The sequence below is a fragment of the Delphinapterus leucas genome, chromosome 21 (assembly GCF_059928025.1).
Source record: "Delphinapterus leucas isolate spDelLeu-1000000601 "Yukka" chromosome 21, BTC_Dleu_Yukka2, whole genome shotgun sequence".
NCBI lineage: Eukaryota > Metazoa > Chordata > Mammalia > Artiodactyla > Monodontidae > Delphinapterus > Delphinapterus leucas.
This window is the reverse complement of record NC_143149.1, coordinates 32,570,867-32,590,279: the sequence shown is the minus strand read 5'-3', so window position 1 is coordinate 32,590,279 and position 19,413 is coordinate 32,570,867. Positions and strand designations below refer to the sequence as shown.

The 19,413-nt window shown below is 38.0% G+C and overlaps 1 protein-coding gene across 2 annotated transcripts in view; it reads left to right on the top strand.

The window, feature by feature from the left end:
* The window catches only part of KAT6A (lysine acetyltransferase 6A), a 110,266-nt gene that overhangs the window by 47,694 nt on the left and 43,159 nt on the right, over positions 1-19,413 (top strand). The window contains exons 3-7 of one of the 2 annotated variants that reach the window (XM_022571308.3): positions 8,003-8,111; positions 12,017-12,132; positions 12,726-12,807; positions 15,539-15,653; positions 17,001-17,317. In XM_022571308.3, coding sequence (XP_022427016.1) covers positions 8,003-8,111; positions 12,017-12,132; positions 12,726-12,807; positions 15,539-15,653; positions 17,001-17,317 — 739 coding nt within the window. Of the gene's footprint in view, positions 1-8,002; positions 8,112-12,016; positions 12,133-12,725; positions 12,808-15,538; positions 15,675-17,000; positions 17,318-19,413 lie in introns of both variants that reach the window. The other variant, XM_022571307.3, reaches the window with a different exon arrangement.

The window sequence follows — 19,413 nt, the reverse complement described above, 5'->3', positions numbered from 1 at the left end:
AGATTACTTTGAAACAGTAGAGCATTTTTATATTATTAAGAGTATTATTGAGCTGTGCATAGCTTTATCAGGCTCATAACCAACTCATAGTTCTTTCTGAGATACTGTTTTTCTTATTATTACCAGTTTTTCAAGGTACTTTGATTAATGTATTGAACACTTCTCAAATGCATATTACATGCTAGGCACTGTTAGTACTAGGAATACAGTCCTCAACAAACAGAAGTCAGAGCCTTCATGGAGTTTACATTTAGTGGGCGACAAATGATAAGATACACATACACACAATATTTTAATTAGTGAACAGGGTTAAGAAGAAAAAATAAAGCAAGGCAGGGGTTTATGAATTATTGTAGCTGGTGAGTTGCTTTGAAGTGTTGGAGTGGCCACAGAAAGCCTTACTGAGAAGGTGACTTTTGTGTAGAGATCAGAAGGATCTAGGGAAGAGCATTCCAGATAGAAGGAAAGCAAATGCAAAGGCCTGGAACAGTTGACTTGTAAAGAAAGAGCAAGCAAGGGGGCTGGAGTAGAAAGTGAGAGGGAGAGAGCAATAAGAGATTAGGTCAGAGAGGCCACTGTGGGCTTGTGTGCAGGGGTACAGATCACATGGGGCCTTTAAGCTGGAAGTGCTGGGCTGGGTGGAGAGTTTGGGGCACCAAGCGACTGCTCTGATTTACCTTCTAACAGGCTCACTCTGGCTTCTGTGTTCAGTGGTGTGTAAAGTCATTTGCTACAATTTTTTTTCTTGTTTTGTTAGCTGTAGGAGTAGGTTTACTTTATATAGATATGAGAACAATCAGATATAAGGACTATGTTTGGACAGTTCTGGGAACAAGTGATTATATTGCATATTGTGTATCTCTATACATATTTTAAAAGACTTTACTCATGGATTATCAATTGTTCTTATTTTATCTTTGTGATACAGGATAATTGAAATCAGCTGGTAGAGTTTTACTTGGAAAATGTTATGAATATCACTACCCCAGTACATTTCAGGTTCAAATCTTACAGTGAACACAATGTAGTGTTAGCTTTTCTCACTGATTTTCATGCTCAGTGATATTTCGGGAATGAGAATGATCTGGAGTTGTAAGTTTTTACGCACTTCACGATATGGTTAGGCATATGCTAAAACAAATCACACAGTTAACTGATGAGCAGTTCTATTTGATCAACACAGAAAACCTCAGATTTATTTTGTAACCTAGATGATTTATTTAAACCACTTTTTTGCTTCTAGTTCATCAGCTAAAATGACTCATCCTCAAAGTACTGTTACTCTTTCCCAAACTGCACTTAAAAAATGCCCTGAAAATAATTTTTTTAAACCCCTGAAATTATCAATTAGTTAAAATATCACGATCACTGTTGGTAATAGTATTTCTTTATGGATTCAATTTTGTTTTGGTAGCTGAAATATTTATTATTTTTATGCTTGGTCCTATGATGTCAAAGAATAAACATCTTCATTGTACAGTGTTTAGTTCAAGGAAATTACGGCTGTACTGCCATGTGTTACTGAAAAGTATCTGTCTGTATAAAATTTGAGTCTGTTTGGACCAATGTCTTTAATTGACTTAACAAATTGCTTTCCAGCCTGTCTTATTTTCACACTGTAAATACCAATACTGTTTAAACTTTTTATTGCTGATAATAATCAAATTGTTTTGTGTAGGGAGTAGGCAAGGTCTAAGACTGTTGTTGTTTGATAAGTACCAGAATAACTGAGTTACACTGCCTGCACAGCTTCGAGTTACACTGCCTGCACAGCTCCATGTTAACCATGCAGCCAGTATGTCTAAATCACTGCCCACCCCTTTCCCCCAACTTTAATGAAAGACTTGAATGAACTCAGTTATTTTGTTTGAGGTAGACAAAATCTAGTAATATGGAGCAGTGATCATATATTAAAAATATTAACAGCAGAAATATTACAGGGAACATACAGGAACATATGGGGATAGTTTTGGTAAAGATTTCTTAGGTATGATTTTAAATAACATTTCTGCCATTAAGAACTTCATTGTCTGGTTCTAGATGACAAAGATATATGCTTGAAGACACAGATTACTGCATAGTTTTACTTTTTTAAGACTATATTTCCTATACTGAAGAAGAGCAATTTGTTTTTCAGACTTCCTCTTTTCTTCATCCTTGCATGTTTGCTTCCTTAAGTATGATCTAATCTATCCCTCAGAAGTAGCAGCAGATTAACTTAATATCTGTTAATTATGTTAACTAAATTTGAGTTATGATACTGTTCCTGCTCTGCCCTGTAGCTTCTTATTGTAACATAGGTTTCTCCAGCTCCACGATTGCAGGTTATACAGGATTCTTTATCTGAACCCAGCTTTGTTTCTTTTTTAGCCAGACTGCTGAAGTGATACACTGCACTTTATGTGAAAGTGGAACCACTAGTCTGCCAGTAGCAGATCCTTACATTGGACTGTGTCCATATCTTCCTAGTGGAGCTACTTTTCCATACTCTTATCCGTATTTTAAAAAGAGGGTGGGTAGGGAGAGACCCAAGAAGACAAGTTGATACACAGTCCTTGATCGTTACCACTTCTCAGATGATTGTTGTTCTCTTATGGAACAAGTTCTGACATGAAGTTCTTCCCACCATGAGCTCTGATTGTGTGTGTGTGCGGGCGGGTGGTGGGGAGAGCTGTCATTTACCAATATTCTTTTCTCTAAAACTTAAAAAAGTTTTTGCAAAACTTTCCTATCTTGGGCACAGTCATCATTTTCACTTAGTTGAACACATGTATATGATTCTTCTAAGATCATGCTTTCCCAGCTTTTTGACTTCTTTTATTGTCTTCAGTTTTACTTTCTTCTGCTTTCAACTGGAATGTAAAACTCTTTGAAAGTGGGAGCTTTGTCTTTCTCACCATTGTATCCTCAATTGTCTAGAATAGTGTTTACTAAATGTTAAAGAATTCATGCACATTTGCCATCTGGGGTTTTCTTTATTAGCAAGAACTTCATACGTAGGAAATCAGAAACTCTAACACTCCTCTGCTAACCAGAATCTTTAGTTTTTCTACTTTTCTGTTTCTTTTACTTTCTACTGGACCTTTATTTCCATTTGATCAGGATTCCTGTTGGTCCTTAACTCAGGCTTTCAGTTTGTCAGGCCCTGTTCTGCTTATGATGTCCAGCCTTAACTTTGTGGCCCACTATTGTAGAAATATTTGCATTTGCATTCTGGGGAATTCCCACCCTTTAGCTTATCTTGTCTATCTACAGTTCTCTGATTTTGTGAGTCCAAGGCTTCAGAGGTGTTAAGGAAAGTTGTACAACCTTCTTGATTGGAAATACTACACATTGATTCTCTCCTATCTTAGCTTTGTGGTTAGGGCTGATTGACAGTTTTATTTTCCATCACGAAGTGATTCCCTGTCACTTTCCACACAGATTTTCAGACTTTTCTGCTCTGTAAATGCCCAAACCCATACCTATCTACTTCTCTAAGCAAAAACATAGCCTTCTATTTTAGTGAAAATATAGAGGCCACTTTGCAGGGATTTCATCAGCTTTTCTCTTCTGTATTTCAAATTTATTCTATGTTAATACGTACTTTGCTGATTCTGTCTTGCCTGAGGAATGTGTGTCCATTTCCATTTTGATAGGAGGTTTTTCTGTTGTTGCTGTTATCTCTGTTCTTAAACCCAGCCAGTCTCACCTCTCAGTTTTCTCTGTCAGTTATCACTTTCTCATGGTCTGTCCAGCCAGTCGCTGTCCCACTTGTAGCAGGTGATTTTATTTCCTATTTTCCAGAAATAATGAGGCTATTGAAAGTGAACATCCTCGACTTTTCCCTGTTCCCACCATCCCACCTACAAGCAGTATGCATCTACACCATTCTGTCTGCGAAGGCCAGTCCCTTTACCTGTGCTTACAAATCCATCCTCTTTTCTAAGCCAGTGTTTTCCAATAGAACTTTGTGTAATGATGAAATAGTTCTATATTTTTGCTGTCCAAAACTGTAGTCAGTAGCCACATGCGACTCTTGGGCAATTTAAATGTAGCTGGTATGACTGAGGGATTAAATTAGTTTTATTTTAAATTTAAATAGCCACATGTTGTAGTGCCTGCCATATTGAACAGTGTAGCCTAATCCTTACTACATAATATGTTCCTGTTATTTCTTGTTTCTTGAATCTCTTGGACCATGTGTGTCTTCTCTTCCACATTTAAATAGGTTTAGTCTTTCTCATTTGAAATAACTAGAACACATCAAAACCCTTTGTCATTTCCTTTTAGCTGTCTCCTGTCTACTCTCTGTCCCTGCATGGCAGCTTGTTGGTTCCTATGACTTCAGTTCTTATCCTGTCACTGAGAAGGGCTCTGTCTTAGTGAGGTCTCCAGCTATTTCTCAGTTGTAGAATCCAGTAGTTACTTTATCTTCCCAACATTGATTTTTGATTGCTCTCTGCTTCTTGAAATTCTTGTGTCATCCCTTCTCTTGGTTCTGTTTTGTCTTGGTCCTTTCTGGCCTGCTTTTCCTCTGATGCTTCTAAATGTTGCTGCTCTTCTATCCCGACTTTGTCTCACTTCTCCACTCCCCTCCCTTTACTGTCTACCCCTTCCACCTACTCCACTTACCTCCACCCTCTCACTGGGCATTGTCAGTTATCACCTGCACACTCATGTCTTTTGAATCTATCTCTAGCCTCTTTTCTAAGTTCCAAACTTCACTGTCTAAATCACCATTGGTATTTCTTTCAGAATATTCCAGAGGTACCACAGTCCTCCTCAATAGATGTTCATAATTAAATTTAACTTTCTAATTAAAATATATATTCAGAAAAGTACACAGATTGTAAGTGTATGCCTTAATTCCTAATTAAGATCCATGAAACCATCATCCAGGTCAAGAAAAGTAACATTATTTATACCTCAGAAGTCCCTCTCCAATTCATTACCTCTTTCTTTCTCCCTAAAGGTATAATCACTATCCTGACCTACAATAATATAGAACTATTTTTGAACTTTATATAAATAAAATGATATATTATGTATTCTTCTGGGTCTATTCTTTCATTTGCTGTTGTTTGTGATACGTTGTTGACTGTAATTTATTTTCATTACTGTTTAATGTTCTGTAGTAGGATATAGCATAATTTATTTGTGTAACCATTCATTGATAGTTATTTGGGTAGTTTTTATTTGAGTAGATTTTGGTGTTATGAATAATGCTGCTCTGCTCATTTTGTGTATATATTTTATTATATATTGTGTGTATGTACTTCGTTTGGGTATATAGCCAGGAGTGGAAGTGCAGGATCATATGGTATGCTGTGTTTATTTTTAGTAGTTTTCAGAGTGGTTTTGTCAATTTATATTCCTATCAGCAGGGTAAGAGAGTTTCTTTTGTTCCATTTTCTTACCAATACTTATTATTGCCAGTCTTCATAATTTTAGCCATCCTTGAAGATCTGCTTCCTTGATGGCTAGTGAGGTTGAGCATCTTTTCTTATGTTTATTGGCCACTTGTATATTACATATGTATTTTCTGTTGTAAAGTACCTGTTGAAGTCTTCTGTCTGTCTTTTCCTTATTGACATGTAAGAGTTCTTTGTATATACAGTACTGGATATGAACATTTGTTGGTTAAATGTGAGTTAATATCTTCCATTCTGTGGCTTTGCCTCTTCACTTCTTTAATGATGTCTTTCTAGTCTTGCGTCCTTCTTACTGTGTTTCCTACCCCAAATCAGTTAGCCAGCAGTTCCTGCCAGTTATACCTTTAAATACCTCTTTTGTCTCTTCTCCAGTCCTTTCATCAGTGCCTTAATGCAGGCCCTTGGTACTCAGGGCCTGGATCATAGATCATATCCCTTCCCATCCATTTCCAACCACGTACAGAGTGACTTTTCTAAACTTCAAATCTTACTCATATCATTCCTCTGTTAAAATCTTCTTGTGGTACTTAGAGGCTACAGCATAAAGCCTAAGCCTCATGACCTTGCTTCTACCTTCTTTAGAGGTTACTTCAAGTTTCTACTCCTGGATGAAGTCTTTCCCGACTTTAGTCCCTGGTTCCTTTTCATATTTCTTTATAAAGAAAGGATGTGGTTGTCTTTACCACAGGCACAGTTGTTAAGACAGCTTCCTGCTGTTCATCTCTCAATTTCATCTCTTGGCTGAGCAGTACTGTTAGTTTGCTTGTGTTGGACATTTTTACGTTGATGTACCATCCAACTCTCTGACTAGTCTATTTCCTTTTCAGGCTTTTTCCTCTGCCAGTCCCTTAAATTTTGATGTTTTGACCTTGGCTTTCTTCTTTCCACCTGTTCTCCATGGGAGAACTCATCAACTCTGATGGCCTTACTGCCATTTTGTACGTGCAGTCAGCCCTCAAGGTATCTGCAGGGTCCGGGTTCCAGATTCAACTGATTAGGATCCACGGTTGGTTGAATTCAAGGATGTGGAACCTGCGGATATGGAGGGCTGACTGTCTGTGACTTCCAGATTTTTATTTCCAGACCACCTTTTCTCTTGAACTCCAGATCCATGGGCACTGCCCCTTTGATGTTTCTTAGGCATTTTAACCTCATTAAGTCCCAAACTAAGCTCATTCCTCCCATCTCCCAAATCCAGTTCTGTATGATTATATATTTTCTTTGAACATCCCCTTCAGGTATGCCTGCCTGTCAGATACCTCTGTGAAGCCTTTCTCTGATACCACTTTTCCCTACTTGGTCACTTCTTCCTTTGTTTCCGTATCATAGTACCTGCAAACATCTGTTCTCCCCTGTAGACTAAAAGCATCTTGAGGGGTTTGTATCACTGTCCTGCACAATGCTTAGCATATGTAGTTGAGAGGTGAATGAGAGTACCTCCAACTAAACACACCTGAAATCAGATTCATCATCCCTTTGCTTTCCTCCTGGTTTTCTTCTTTAAAATGACTCACCTTTCACAGTTGATGACATCCCCATCTTTTCAGTTAAGTTAGTCATGTTTAATTCTTATTCTATCACTTCCACAACTAGCTGGTTTCTGAGTCCATAGCTATGTTTTCCTATTCCTTTCCCTTAGCTTTGGTTCAGCTTCTTATCTTGTCTTCACTAGACTATTGCAATCACTGTTTAATTGTTCTACCTATCTTTAGGTTTTCCCCAGTTGGTCTTTGTTATTGCTACTGGAATTATTTTTGTCAAATACAGTTGATCATCTTTTGGTTCAGTAACCTGTTCGTCTTTTCTTCAGGATAAAGTCCAACTTCTTTATAAGACATTCAGTGGCAATCTTAAAGAACTGGTCTAGTCTTCCTCCCTCCACTCATCACGGAAGCCATATCCTTTAAGCACTAGCTTTGGCAGACTGCAAACCGAAGTTCACCTTGTTTACACTACTTGTATTGCCTTTCTCTCCATCCAGTGCCGTGGAGGAACCTAGAGACCTAGGTTTAAACCTGCTTTTAACAATTACTATCTGTTGTCCTTGGACAAGCTTCTTAAGATACCATAGCACACATGTATTAAGTACTGGCACTTCATATGTGTTATCTTCCTCGTTCAACCCTTCTCCTCCAAACCACAGTCGCAATTTATCTTTCCCATTTGTACAGAGCTACTTACTGTTACCTTTCATTATGCTTATTAAACATCTTATTTTTCTCCTACATCACATACCTTTTAAGGGCTGATACTATGATTTCTTGTGCTTAATTCAGTTGAAGTTTTCAATCTTAGGTAATGGATTTGCTTTGCCTAATCCACACTGTATCATTTAGTTTCTAAGTGACCAACATGATTGGGATATGATTTTTTGGACCAAACTTGTCACTATGGGGACTGTTTGTAAATGCCCAGCCAAAGCAGCTTGGTAAAAACTCACCTACTTTGTTGGAAATTCAGGAGGGGGATACATTTGTCCTAAAGTTATATGTAACTCTCGAAGGAATTTACAACTGTAATTGTAATGTCTTTATATTTATACTAAAAAAAAAGCCCAGTACCTGAGTGAATTGTGTTTTTCTTTACAGCCGGTTGCTGAACCAATCCCCATCTGTAGTTTCTGTCTTGGTACAAAAGACCAAAACCGAGAAAAGAAGCCAGAGGAACTAATCTCCTGTGCAGACTGCGGCAACAGTGGTATGTAGCCCTTGTGTCCTTGTGACAGGTGCCCTCAGGCGAGAGGATGTTTGACTGGAGTTTGTACCCTTGGTCCTTAAGAAAGGAACATTTAAATTTGATTCTGGTTTTAGGTACCTGAGATGAGCTTCTAGATGAGGGAGGGATTTAAATGTATAGTTGAAATGTTTTATTCAGTTAAGTTAAATCAGGCCTCAGCTGTTATTGTTGTTTTTATAAAAAGCTTTCCATAGACTTATTTTTTTCTGTTGGTCTTTATATTTCACTATCAAACATCTGTTCAAATCACAGCAATCAGAAGTTATTGCTGGTTTCTTTAATAATCACTACTTATCTTTCTTGATTTATGCCTCAGGCTTCATGAATAGAACCAGGATGATAACAGATTTGTTTTTCTTGATAGAAACTTAACATATGTCACATTGGGAAATAGAGCGTTGACACTGCAATTTAGTGAGCTGTGTGAAACTCTGGGCTCTAAAAAAGGTTTTGCAAAGAGTCTCCTAATTTGTCAATTCCAGAGATAGTCTTGGTCTGCATTTTAAGAACTTAAGAGGCTTTGGAGTATCTTTAATCATTGGCTTAATAGTCAGTGTTTTATACCAGTGACAAATAGGATTTAGTCCAGAAAGCAGAAAACACACTACATACTTCAAGGGGAGAGGAATTTAATACTAGAATCAGGTTTTTGTGAGATCGTTGGAAGGGCTGAAGAGGCAAGCTCTGGACTGGGCCTCAAGGACTGATTCCTGGGACGTTGCAGAGCTGGCCCACCAGGGAGCCACTGCATCTGCCTCCATCTGGAAGGAGGTGGAAGTGGGAAGTCACTGCAGAACCGTTGAGTTCTGTAGCTGGTGCTGAAATACTGAATTCGGCCATCGTCACAACTGCTTCTGGATAGCTATGAAGGTGGAGAGTAGACACTGGCGTTTTCATAACTTTTCATTAGAAAACAGTATCAGGAAGAAGATGGTCTTTGCTTCATTACTGCCTTTCAGAAATCACTCAAACACATCCCATTGGTAGAATTTAATTCGTATCTAGAGCCTAACTACAAGAGAGTCTGGGAAGTATAGTCTTCAGCTTTTCGGTTTTTATGTATAGAAGGCATTAGAAGGAGGTGGGAAGAGATCTTGAGTAGTGGTGACCATATCCAGCATAATACGACAAACCAAAATGAATTCTGGGTGGTTTCACAGTTAATATAAACCATAAAATCATAAAAGGTTAGACAAAAATATAGTGATATGTCATACAATACAGTGATTTCCAAACTATTTTAGTAATGGAACCCTTCAGAAATCTCATGAGAACTCAAATATATAAAACAGATAAAAATGAATCTGCTTTAGGTGAGGTAGGAATGAAATGGGAGCAGGGAGAGGGTTGTGTTGTAGCCCTGCCTTCCAAGAAGCATTATATTTGAGGTGGTCTCGGAGTTTCTGTAAGACAGGGAAGAGCGTACTTTGAAAATCTTACTATAGAGGGGACTTTTAAAGAACTAGTAAGATAAATAACTATTAGTTACCATTGCTATAGAAATAAATTACTACAAAACTTAGCTAAAAGCAACAACAAACAGTGTTTATTTCATGTTGTTTCTTTGGGTCAGGAATTAGGGAGTGGCTTATCTGGGTGGTTTTGATTTGGGATCTTTCATGAGGTTGCAATTAAGATTGCAGGTCCTGTGCTTGTGTCATCTGAAGGCTTTCATGGTGACTCATTTACCTGGCTGGCAAGTTAATGCTGCCTGTTGACAGGAAACCTCAGCTCTTTGCCCTGTGGACCTTCCCATAGGGCTGCATGAGTGTCCACAGGTGGCGGCTGATTCCCCCAAGCAGGTATCTGAGAGAAAGAGCAAGGTGGAATTGGCAGCATCTCTTATACTTACCTTAGAAGTCATGCTGTCATCTCAGCAGTATCCTGTTTGGTGTGGGAGAGAACTACACAAGGGCGTGAACTGGTGGTGTTGCCAGGAGGGCTGCTTGGAGCTTGGCTATCAGAATAATCAAGGAAGAAAGTATGGACATGGTCAAGTATACGAAATTTGGTATTTTTCAAATTGAGAACTAAAATACCCCAAATTTTTAAAAGCAAGAATTGTTTGAGAAAAATAATTGCATTAAATATGGCAAGGGGCCAAAAGCTCTAAAGTATAGAGCGTGTGCTTACATTTCTAAATGTGAAGTCTGGGGGCAGAGCCTATGAATAGGCAGTTCACACGAGAGAAATTTAAGAGTTGAGCGTGTGAAAAACGTTCTACCCAAATAATAATAGGAGCGCACACCAAAGCAGCAGCGAAGTGTTACTTTATAGCTTTTATAGAGCTCGAAAGATAAGAGAGCCCAAACTGGTCTGGAGCTGATAAAATTGTGGTGAAGTATTTGTGCTTTGCTGGTGGCACTGGGTATTATATCATAGGATTTGAAGCATGTTTTGGCAGAGCAAGTCTACCTCTCAAGCTATAACAATGTTTATTTCATCTCACCAACTCCTCTTTCAGGAATTTATTCTCAGGAATTAACTTAAAAGAAGGAAAGAATCTTATCATCATGAAATAATTCACTTTAGTGATCTAATAACTGTTACGGGTAATTGTCTAAATATTTGCAACAGGGAAATGGTCAGGTAGGTTATAGTGTGTCAAGTCAGTGGAATATAATCAGTTTAAGGAATGTAAATATAAAGTTTGCTTGAATAAAATAATGAAGAAAAGCAAATCAAAGCCGTATATATTCTATAATTAAAACCATGCAAGGGCTTTAGTTAGTTTACAAAGGAAGAGTAGGACACAAAATTGCTATTCTAGGATGATGAGATTATGGGTGAGGTTTTTACGCCTCTTCTATTTTCCTTGGATGTTAGTGATGTTTTGATGATAAATTTCTTATCTCTTAAAAGAGAAAATTATTTAGGGATAGAAGAGAGAGGAGAGAAGATAATTTAACCAACCCTTTCTCTCACTGAAGAAAAATAAACATAACGAATTTTTAGAGGAAAGGGATAAATCTTTTCAGAGTTAAGAGCAAATTGGCTACCCTAAGTTTTTGAGAATCAAACTGATACTAATTTTCGGGAGAAGAAACATTTTTTTCTGTTACTATTAATTTTGATCACAATAGAAATATTGCTTAGGTTTTAATTTTAGCTTGAGTGCCTTAAATCATGAGCACATAACTCACATTTATTTATTTATTTATTTTTTGCGGTATGTGGGCCTCCCACTGTTGTGGTCTCGCTTGTTGCGGAGCACAGGCTCCGGACGCGCAGACTCAGTGGCCATGGCTCACGGGCCCAGCTGCTCCGCGGCATGTGGGATCTTCCCGGACCGGGGCACGAACCTGCGTCCCCTGCATCGGCAGGCAGACTCCCAACCACTGCGCTACCAGGGAAGCCCCATAACTCACTTTTAAATGATGGCATTTAAAAAATATATTTTTTAGTTGTAAAAGTAACTCATGTTATTGTTTTTAAAATGAGAGCACAGAAGGGTATAAAGTAAAATGTAAAATCCTTTTCCTGCAAAATATTCATAGCTCTATATCCTAGGATGTTACAGTTGTAAACAGTTTTTGTGTTACTCTTCCAGAAACGGCCCAGGTATGTTTTGTATTCATATGCATGGGAGCATGTGTACACACATAGTGCTTTAATTAATGCAGGCTTAATAAAAGTTTGGAGTTTGTCAAGTTTTTTATTTTCAAATTGGGGAGGGTGATGTATTTAGCACGCATAAAACTGAATTGAGTGCCCAGTCCTGATGAGGCGTGTGTGGCAAGCTTCCAGGGGCTTCTTGTTTTCCTTGATGTTTTGGTTTAAGAAAATTGCCTTTTTCTACCTCATTCCTTTGATACAGTTACAAAATGATTCTTCGTTGTTTTGTTTGCGAACTTTCCCCTTATTAGGTCATCCATCCTGTTTAAAGTTTTCCCCTGAGCTAACGGTTAGAGTGAAGGCCTTACGGTGGCAGTGCATCGAGTGTAAAACGTGCAGCTCCTGTCGAGATCAAGGCAAAAATGCAGTGAGTATCTTCGTCCTCCAATGTGAATATTTCATTTAGAAGTAGAATGTACAACTGGCATTTTCCTCTAAGTTTGGTTGGTTATTTTCAGTCACGTGGTCCAGCAGAATTTAGAACAGTAGCTCCTTCAGTAGCTCCATCATTAGTTTAGAATAGTTGCTCATTGACACTTGGATGATATCTAGGTAGTTTCTAAAGCACCTTAATTGTATGTTTGCAGAGAGACTAGCTACTTTAAAGAAATACTCGTGAAATTTGTTTGAGTAATATGGAGGTATTCATTTAGGGATGGTCAGTTATATTAATTACAGTCATCCATTTCTCTTCTTTTATTAAAACAGACTAAAGTTGGCTTGTATCTGGCTACTGGATAAACTTAAAAATAATGAAACTTTAGTTCTTTATTAAGGATGGATGAAGCAAAACTTTTTGCTAACTCAGGCTGTCCGTTTACTCAACTAATACAAATTAAGGGAACTTTCATTATTATGGTAACTCATCTTCTTTACAGAAAGGAGCTTCCTAGGTTTCATGAAGTCATGATCCTGACATGTTTCACAAGGTTGAACTGAACTCTTCTTTCTCTCCTTTAGGATAACATGCTCTTTTGTGATTCCTGTGACCGAGGTTTTCACATGGAGTGTTGTGATCCGCCACTCACCCGGATGCCAAAAGGTAAGACATACTTTCTGAAATCAGTCTGGCAATATAAAAGGGCAGGTTAGTGAAAGCGCTTTTTAATCTGCTTTGTTAAGATGAGAGAATAGTTTGCATCTTTCTATTTGGTGTTGTATAAGTAGGAAGAGAGCGAGCAGTCACCTTAAAGGTGGGGATAGTCTTTCTGTTTAGGCATCCTAACATTCTTATGTGGTGTGGATTTATTATTAGTTTCCTCTGTTTTCATTATTTAAGTATCCATGGAGGGTGAAGGTGTTCATTTATAATTTTTTGCCAGCTCTATAGCTAGAGGGCAAAATACTTGCCTCCTTATGTAATAGTTTGAAATATCTGTTTCTTGAAAGGAAGAAGTGAAATTGTATTAGGTCATGTTGATTATATCACAGCTCATCACTTTTGAGGGGCCTAAAGCTATTAGGGCCTCTGATTTATCGAAAACCTTAAAAATTTTATAACATTTTGCAAACAAACAGGTGCCCAAATCAGAAGAATACAGCTTAATAATGTTATTCTACTCTTTTGACTCCTGTTCCTTGAAAGGTATTTAGTTGGGATTCAGTTGCCTGTTGGTTGGATTTCCATCTTATCGTATGCTTATAGTTTCTTAAAAAAAAAAAAATCATTAGTCTTCCCTGCTTTGTCTTACCATAAATTCCATTTTCAACTCGGATTTTGTGATTTATAGGTTTCTTAAGTAAAATGCTTATGGGATACTTGATGTGTCTGTTTGAAGAACTTTTTCCTGTTGATGGAAAGGGACTCAACCTTAGTTACAGCCAAGTTATTCCACTTTAGGATTTTACTTGAGTCCCTCTGTGCCACTATAGATTGTCACCTTTTGAAGAGCCTACATTTATATGTATTGGAAGAATAAGTATCCCCCATTTCCTACCTCTTCCATTTACTTGAATGTGGACAAAAGGCCTTCTGAGAATCCTTCAAGATAGTAAAGATTTTCTTAGGACTTCATTCCTGTGTATTTAATGCCTACAAAAGAAGTTTTATGGAAGCTTAAAGCAGGCAACATTTTATTTTGAAATAATTTCAGATTTACAGAAACGTAGTACAAATAGTATAGAGAGTTCTCATTGTACCCTTTACCCAGCTTCCCCTAATGTTAACATCTTACAGTTATTGAAACCAGGAAACTAACATTGATCTGATGTGATTAATCTACAGACCTTATTTGAATTTCTGGTCCTGAGAATCCAATCCAGGATGTCACATTACATTTAGTTGTCATATTTCCTTACTCTCTTCCAGTCAGTTCCTCAGATTTTCTCTTTCCTGACCTTGACACTTTTGAAGAATACTGGCCAAAGTATTTTGTAGAAAGTCCTTCATTTTGGGTTTGTCTCTTGCTTTATCGTGATTAGATTGAGGCTATGCAGTTTGACAAGAATACTAGCGAAGTGATCTTGTGCCCTCTTAGTGTATCATAACAGGGGTATATTATACTGGTGTGTCTTATTACTAGTGGTGTTAACTTGGATCACATGATTATAGTGGAGAAACTTGACAGACACCTTAAAGTTACTCCTTTTCTGCTTTGTATCTCCTTTAGCATCAGTCATTGATTCGTGCATGCACCACTTTTTACTGTGGTGTTTGTCTACATAGTGATGAGTTTTCTATTTCCATCATTTCTTCTACATTTACTAACTGCAGTTCTGCTATAAGAAAGAGTGATCCCCAGCTGTGGGATGATCTGAGAGGTGATGCCTGTTTGTCAGACTTTGGTTTTTGCTGTCAGAGCTCCCATCCTGGCTTCTGAAGCCGATATGGATGCCCTGGGGTGGGCACCACCTGGCTCCCACGGGCTCCCAGGTTTGACTCTATCCATTTGGAGTGGCTTGGGGACCCCAAAGCCTTTGCTCCTGCTGGTTTGTCCCTGACAGCAGACAAAGCCTCGTGCTGCCCTCAGTTTTCCCCCTTTATTTCTTTTGAAGAACCAATTTTTCATGGTACTTGTCCTGATTGTTTTCATAGTGTTCAAATCTGTACTTTTGTATGTAGGGGGAAATAATTTTCTCAACAGTAATTGTTAATAAATACTGTATTAAATTGTCATGAAGGAGTTCTTGTTTAATAAATGGACATGTAAAAACAACAAAACCCACCCCCCAAAAAAAAGTAAGAGTGATCCCTTTCTCCCACTTATTTATTTATTCAGCTATTCAAATCATTATGGACTCATGGATATTTATTTTATTCTATGGCTTATAGTCCATTGCTGTGATTATTCCTTTTTTTCTGGATTGACCCAGATCTGGCTGTTGGGAGTTCCTTCACGTTGGCTTCTGGGTCCTTCTCACATGCCTTCATCATCTGTTGAGCTCTTCTTTATTTCCTGGCACCACAAGCTGTTCCAGGCTATCTTGTATTTTCCCAGCTCCAGTCCTGGACTCAGCCATTCCTCTATGGGAACCTGGCTTCTTTTCTTGCAGAACAGTAATTAGAAGCCCGTATGTGGGTTCTGGGTATAAAGTGAGGATCAGTGGACTTCAGCCATGTGTGGCCTTCAGGATATTTGTGAGTCTCTTCCAGTTGTTTGTAGAATTTTGTGTGTGTATGTTTTCATGTTTATTTTTCTGGGGGGCTTTTATCAGATTTTCAAATGAGAGTCCTTGACCTGAAAGAGGTTAAGAACTCCTGGCTTAGAGTATCTGAACTCTTTCATTGTATTTATGTCCATTATGCTTTTATGTGGAATTTTCTTTCTTTATAGGCATGTGGATATGTCAGATATGTCGACCTAGGAAAAAAGGACGAAAACTTCTACAGAAGAAGGCGGCACAGATAAAACGGCGCTATGCTAATCCAATAGGACGTCCAAAAAACAGGTTAAAGAAACAAAACACGGTGTAAGTTGTACTTGTGGCAAGGTGAGGGGAGAAGAGCGTAGGGTCTTCTCTGTAGCACAGGGTTCACTTGTTTGCTCTGCGAAAAGACACGCGGTTGTCACAGCTGCCACTTTTATGTAATAATAATGGCTCTTACTGAGCCCTTAATAAAGTACCAAGGCACTCACTGTTCTAAGTGCTTGACATGTGTTAAATCATTTAATTCTCCCACCAGCCCAGTGAAGTAGGTACTGCTGGTACTCTCCTTTTTCAAAGGAGGAAACTGCAGTCTAGAACGATTAACTTGCATAGTTTATAGTAAGTGTTCAACTGAGATTAAAACCCCAGTAGGCTGGCCCCAAGGTCTGGCTCTAAACCGTTACCTTAGATTGCTTCTTTTACCTAAAAAACAAGGAAGAAAAAATTACGTTATTGAAGCATTTCACAGATTCTTCTCTTGATGTAATCTCAGTAGTTTATTTCTGTTATATGTACAGATTGCTGGATAGCTTCTCCTATTGAGGTCATAGCTAAGTCCCATTTCTGTGTCCTGAAGTAAAATAATGTGAATTTTCATCTGTTAGCAGAAATCAGGGATATAATTATCTCTTGTGGACTAGAAAACTGGGCTAGGTTTGGAGGAGGTGGGGCAAGATTAAGTAGCTAATTTTCTCTTTTCTTTGGAGTATCTTTACAGTAATTCACCTTTGATGATATGTAAACTATCTTTAGGCCTGTCAACCTCTCACAAAATTTACCCACCCTTTGTACACTTAAGACGAAGGTGGTATAGCTGAAATGAGTGGGCATTAGCAGCTTGAAATACATAGAACCAGTATTGTAGTTCATATTTTAAATCTTAAATCAAGCTTTAACTTTCCTGTAAAAAGATCTTTTGATTCCTGACTTGCAGAGAGTAACCCATCCTTATGTTTAGAGGTAAGAGTATAACTGAGTTGGTGCAGAGATCCTTGGACTTCATACCTGGAAAGGTCTTAGTTTTTCTCTGGTACAACTCTCATTGTATAGATGAAGACACTGTTGTTTAGAGAGAATGTGATTTGTCCAAGATGTGCAGCTAGTAAGTGGCAGAATTATGACTCAGATATGCCCTCTGACTCCTGGCCTAGGATTCTTTTCTCTATAAAATGAAAAGCCTTCCCAGGAATAGATGTTTCTAATAACATTACTTTTTAGTCATATAATATTTACAGTTTATGGAATATTCTTAACAATATAGATTTTTAAAATATAGTTTTAGGTTATTTACTGTGTGTTATATATTAAATAGAAACCATATAAAGATTTCTTTTTAATAGTTTCCCTTTTCCCTGTTTGATTCTTTAGGTCAAAAGGTCCCTTCAGCAAAGTTCGAACAGGCCCTGGAAGGGGTCGGAAACGTAAAATCACTCTCTCCAGCCAGTCAGCATCGTCATCAGAAGACGGATATCTAGAGCAAATAGATGGCTTGGACTTCTGCAGAGATGGCAGCGTCCCCTTGAAGTTCAATAAGAAAACCAAAGGGCTCATCGATGGCCTTACCAAATTCTTTACCCCTTCCCCTGATGGGCGGAAACCTCGAGGGGAGGTGGTGGACTACTCTGAGCAATACAGAGTCAGGAAAAAGGGCAACAGAAAATCAAGCACTTCAGATTGGCCCACAGGTAAAAGCTGTTCACTTAGAGACAAAAAGTGTTCCGAAGTGTGTTATTTGGAATAACAATAGCTATCTGGAGTAGATTCATATTTGATTATTAAAAATTGGTCTTGGACTATAAGAATGTGCTAAAGATATGTATGTAGGTGATACTCAGGTGATAACTGTGGCAGGAACTTAGAGGCTAGAGATGAAGTTGGAGAATGGGCAAGTAGGAGTTTTAGACAAAAGAAGATGCTTTTTGGGTGGAACCACAAAGAATCTGCCTACAGAAATTTGGTGTTATAACCTTGACTCAAGGATAACTTCATGTAATATTTCATAAATTACAAAATAAATGATGTGATGAACATCAAGATGCTTACTTTATTCCTGGAAGGAAATTGCAGAGTATAGGTAAATATTGGGTTGGCCCAGAAGTTCGTTTGGGTTTTTCCAAGCCTGAACGAAGTTTTGGGCCAACCCAGTAAAATGCTGATGATATGAGCATAAGTGAAAGACCAAATTATATGCAAATATGATGAGGTCATTGATTTTTCTACTTCATATCTTGGCAAATACAGTTGTAATTTTTCATGGATTATACTTAAAAACAGAGAAAGAGAACCACAGCTTCACACCATTTGCTTATGTGTCAGGCTCAGGTCCCTAGTTTTCAAAGTAGAAAACATCTGTGGAGAAGAGTTAAAAGTATAGCAGATAATTCAAGTCAGAGGAGAACATTTTGATGAGCTGTCCAGATAATTAGAGCTGGTCTTATCGCTGTTGAGTTGCGAGAGCCTAACCTGTGAAGAAAGTTAGAAAGGGCTCTTGGATCACAGGGCCGAATCTGTAGTGTCTCATGTGCTGCAAGGACTTCCTTAACTTTTATTTCCTTCCCCGCAGTGTCCCATTGGTGATTGTATTCACTTCTTCATCATTCCTGCTTATATCAATGATTGATTGGTCCACTGCAGGAGAGAAAAATCCTCATCCTTGTCAGGTCCCCCCTTTTATGCTGTATTGATTGGCTTTTCACCTGAGTGGCAATCAACTAACTACAGTTTAAGCATTTAAGTACTTTTCATGTCTTTATCAGCCATGTAGACTGTAGATAAGCTCCACTCTGAGTACATTTATCTAAGAAAATATGCAAGCCATTTAGGTTGGATTTAGGAAGGAATCTCTTAAAGCAGATCGTGATAAAAGACATTTTTGAATTAACCATTTCACTGGTGGTGGATTATTAGAAGAATCTACTGGAAAGTGTTAGAAATTATTAGAGCAAATGTATAAAGTGTATGGAGAACCAGTATTGAGCTTTAGGCATTGGTATGAGCTTTTGCTTTAATTGGCTCTGTCATTTTCTTTATGAATTGTAGAGTTTAAGAAGCAATCTGCACCATCTGATACAATGCTACGGAATACTGTGCTAGATCTGTGCCTGCATCCGTCTGTGTCATGCACTAGGGGGCATTAAAGGCACAGAATATCTTCAGATTATATATGTATTTTTCAGTTTAGGAATATTGTCAAGAGTGAGTCCTTGTCCTTCTTCTTCTTACACTAAATGAGTAACTGTATGTGCAATTGATTTTTAAAAGAGAACTGTCTGTCACTAATGGGGTTTTTTCAGCCATACTCATACAGAGAGGAAGTGAGACCACATCAGTGTCATCTTCAAGTGCAAAGGATAGTGATCTACTTAATCCCTCAATGCTCCTTTCCCTCATTTCTTTACCCATTTGAGGAAGGTGCATCATTTAGTGTATGCTTATTATAATTTGTCATACTTACCCAGAGGATTACCATCTGTGATACTCAGGCTTTGGAGTTTGTACTTTAAAAGGGTACCCAGAATGTGAGGGGAGTTGGTAACTTGGCATCAGTTAAAGTAGCTATTTGAAATACATCTTTTTGTTGAGATAAGAATGTATTGGCCTCATGAAGATTGCGGAATCATTGAGAATTTTAAAAGGAGCAAAATTTCCTTGTTTTGCTCTGAAGTGATAAAAATTATGTCTTGCTATAACATAAACTTCATCCATACTGCCAAAGAATGAAGAAGCAATATTTGCATGTTGACATGTTAAACTCATATTAAAAGTTTTATATTCATGTTAT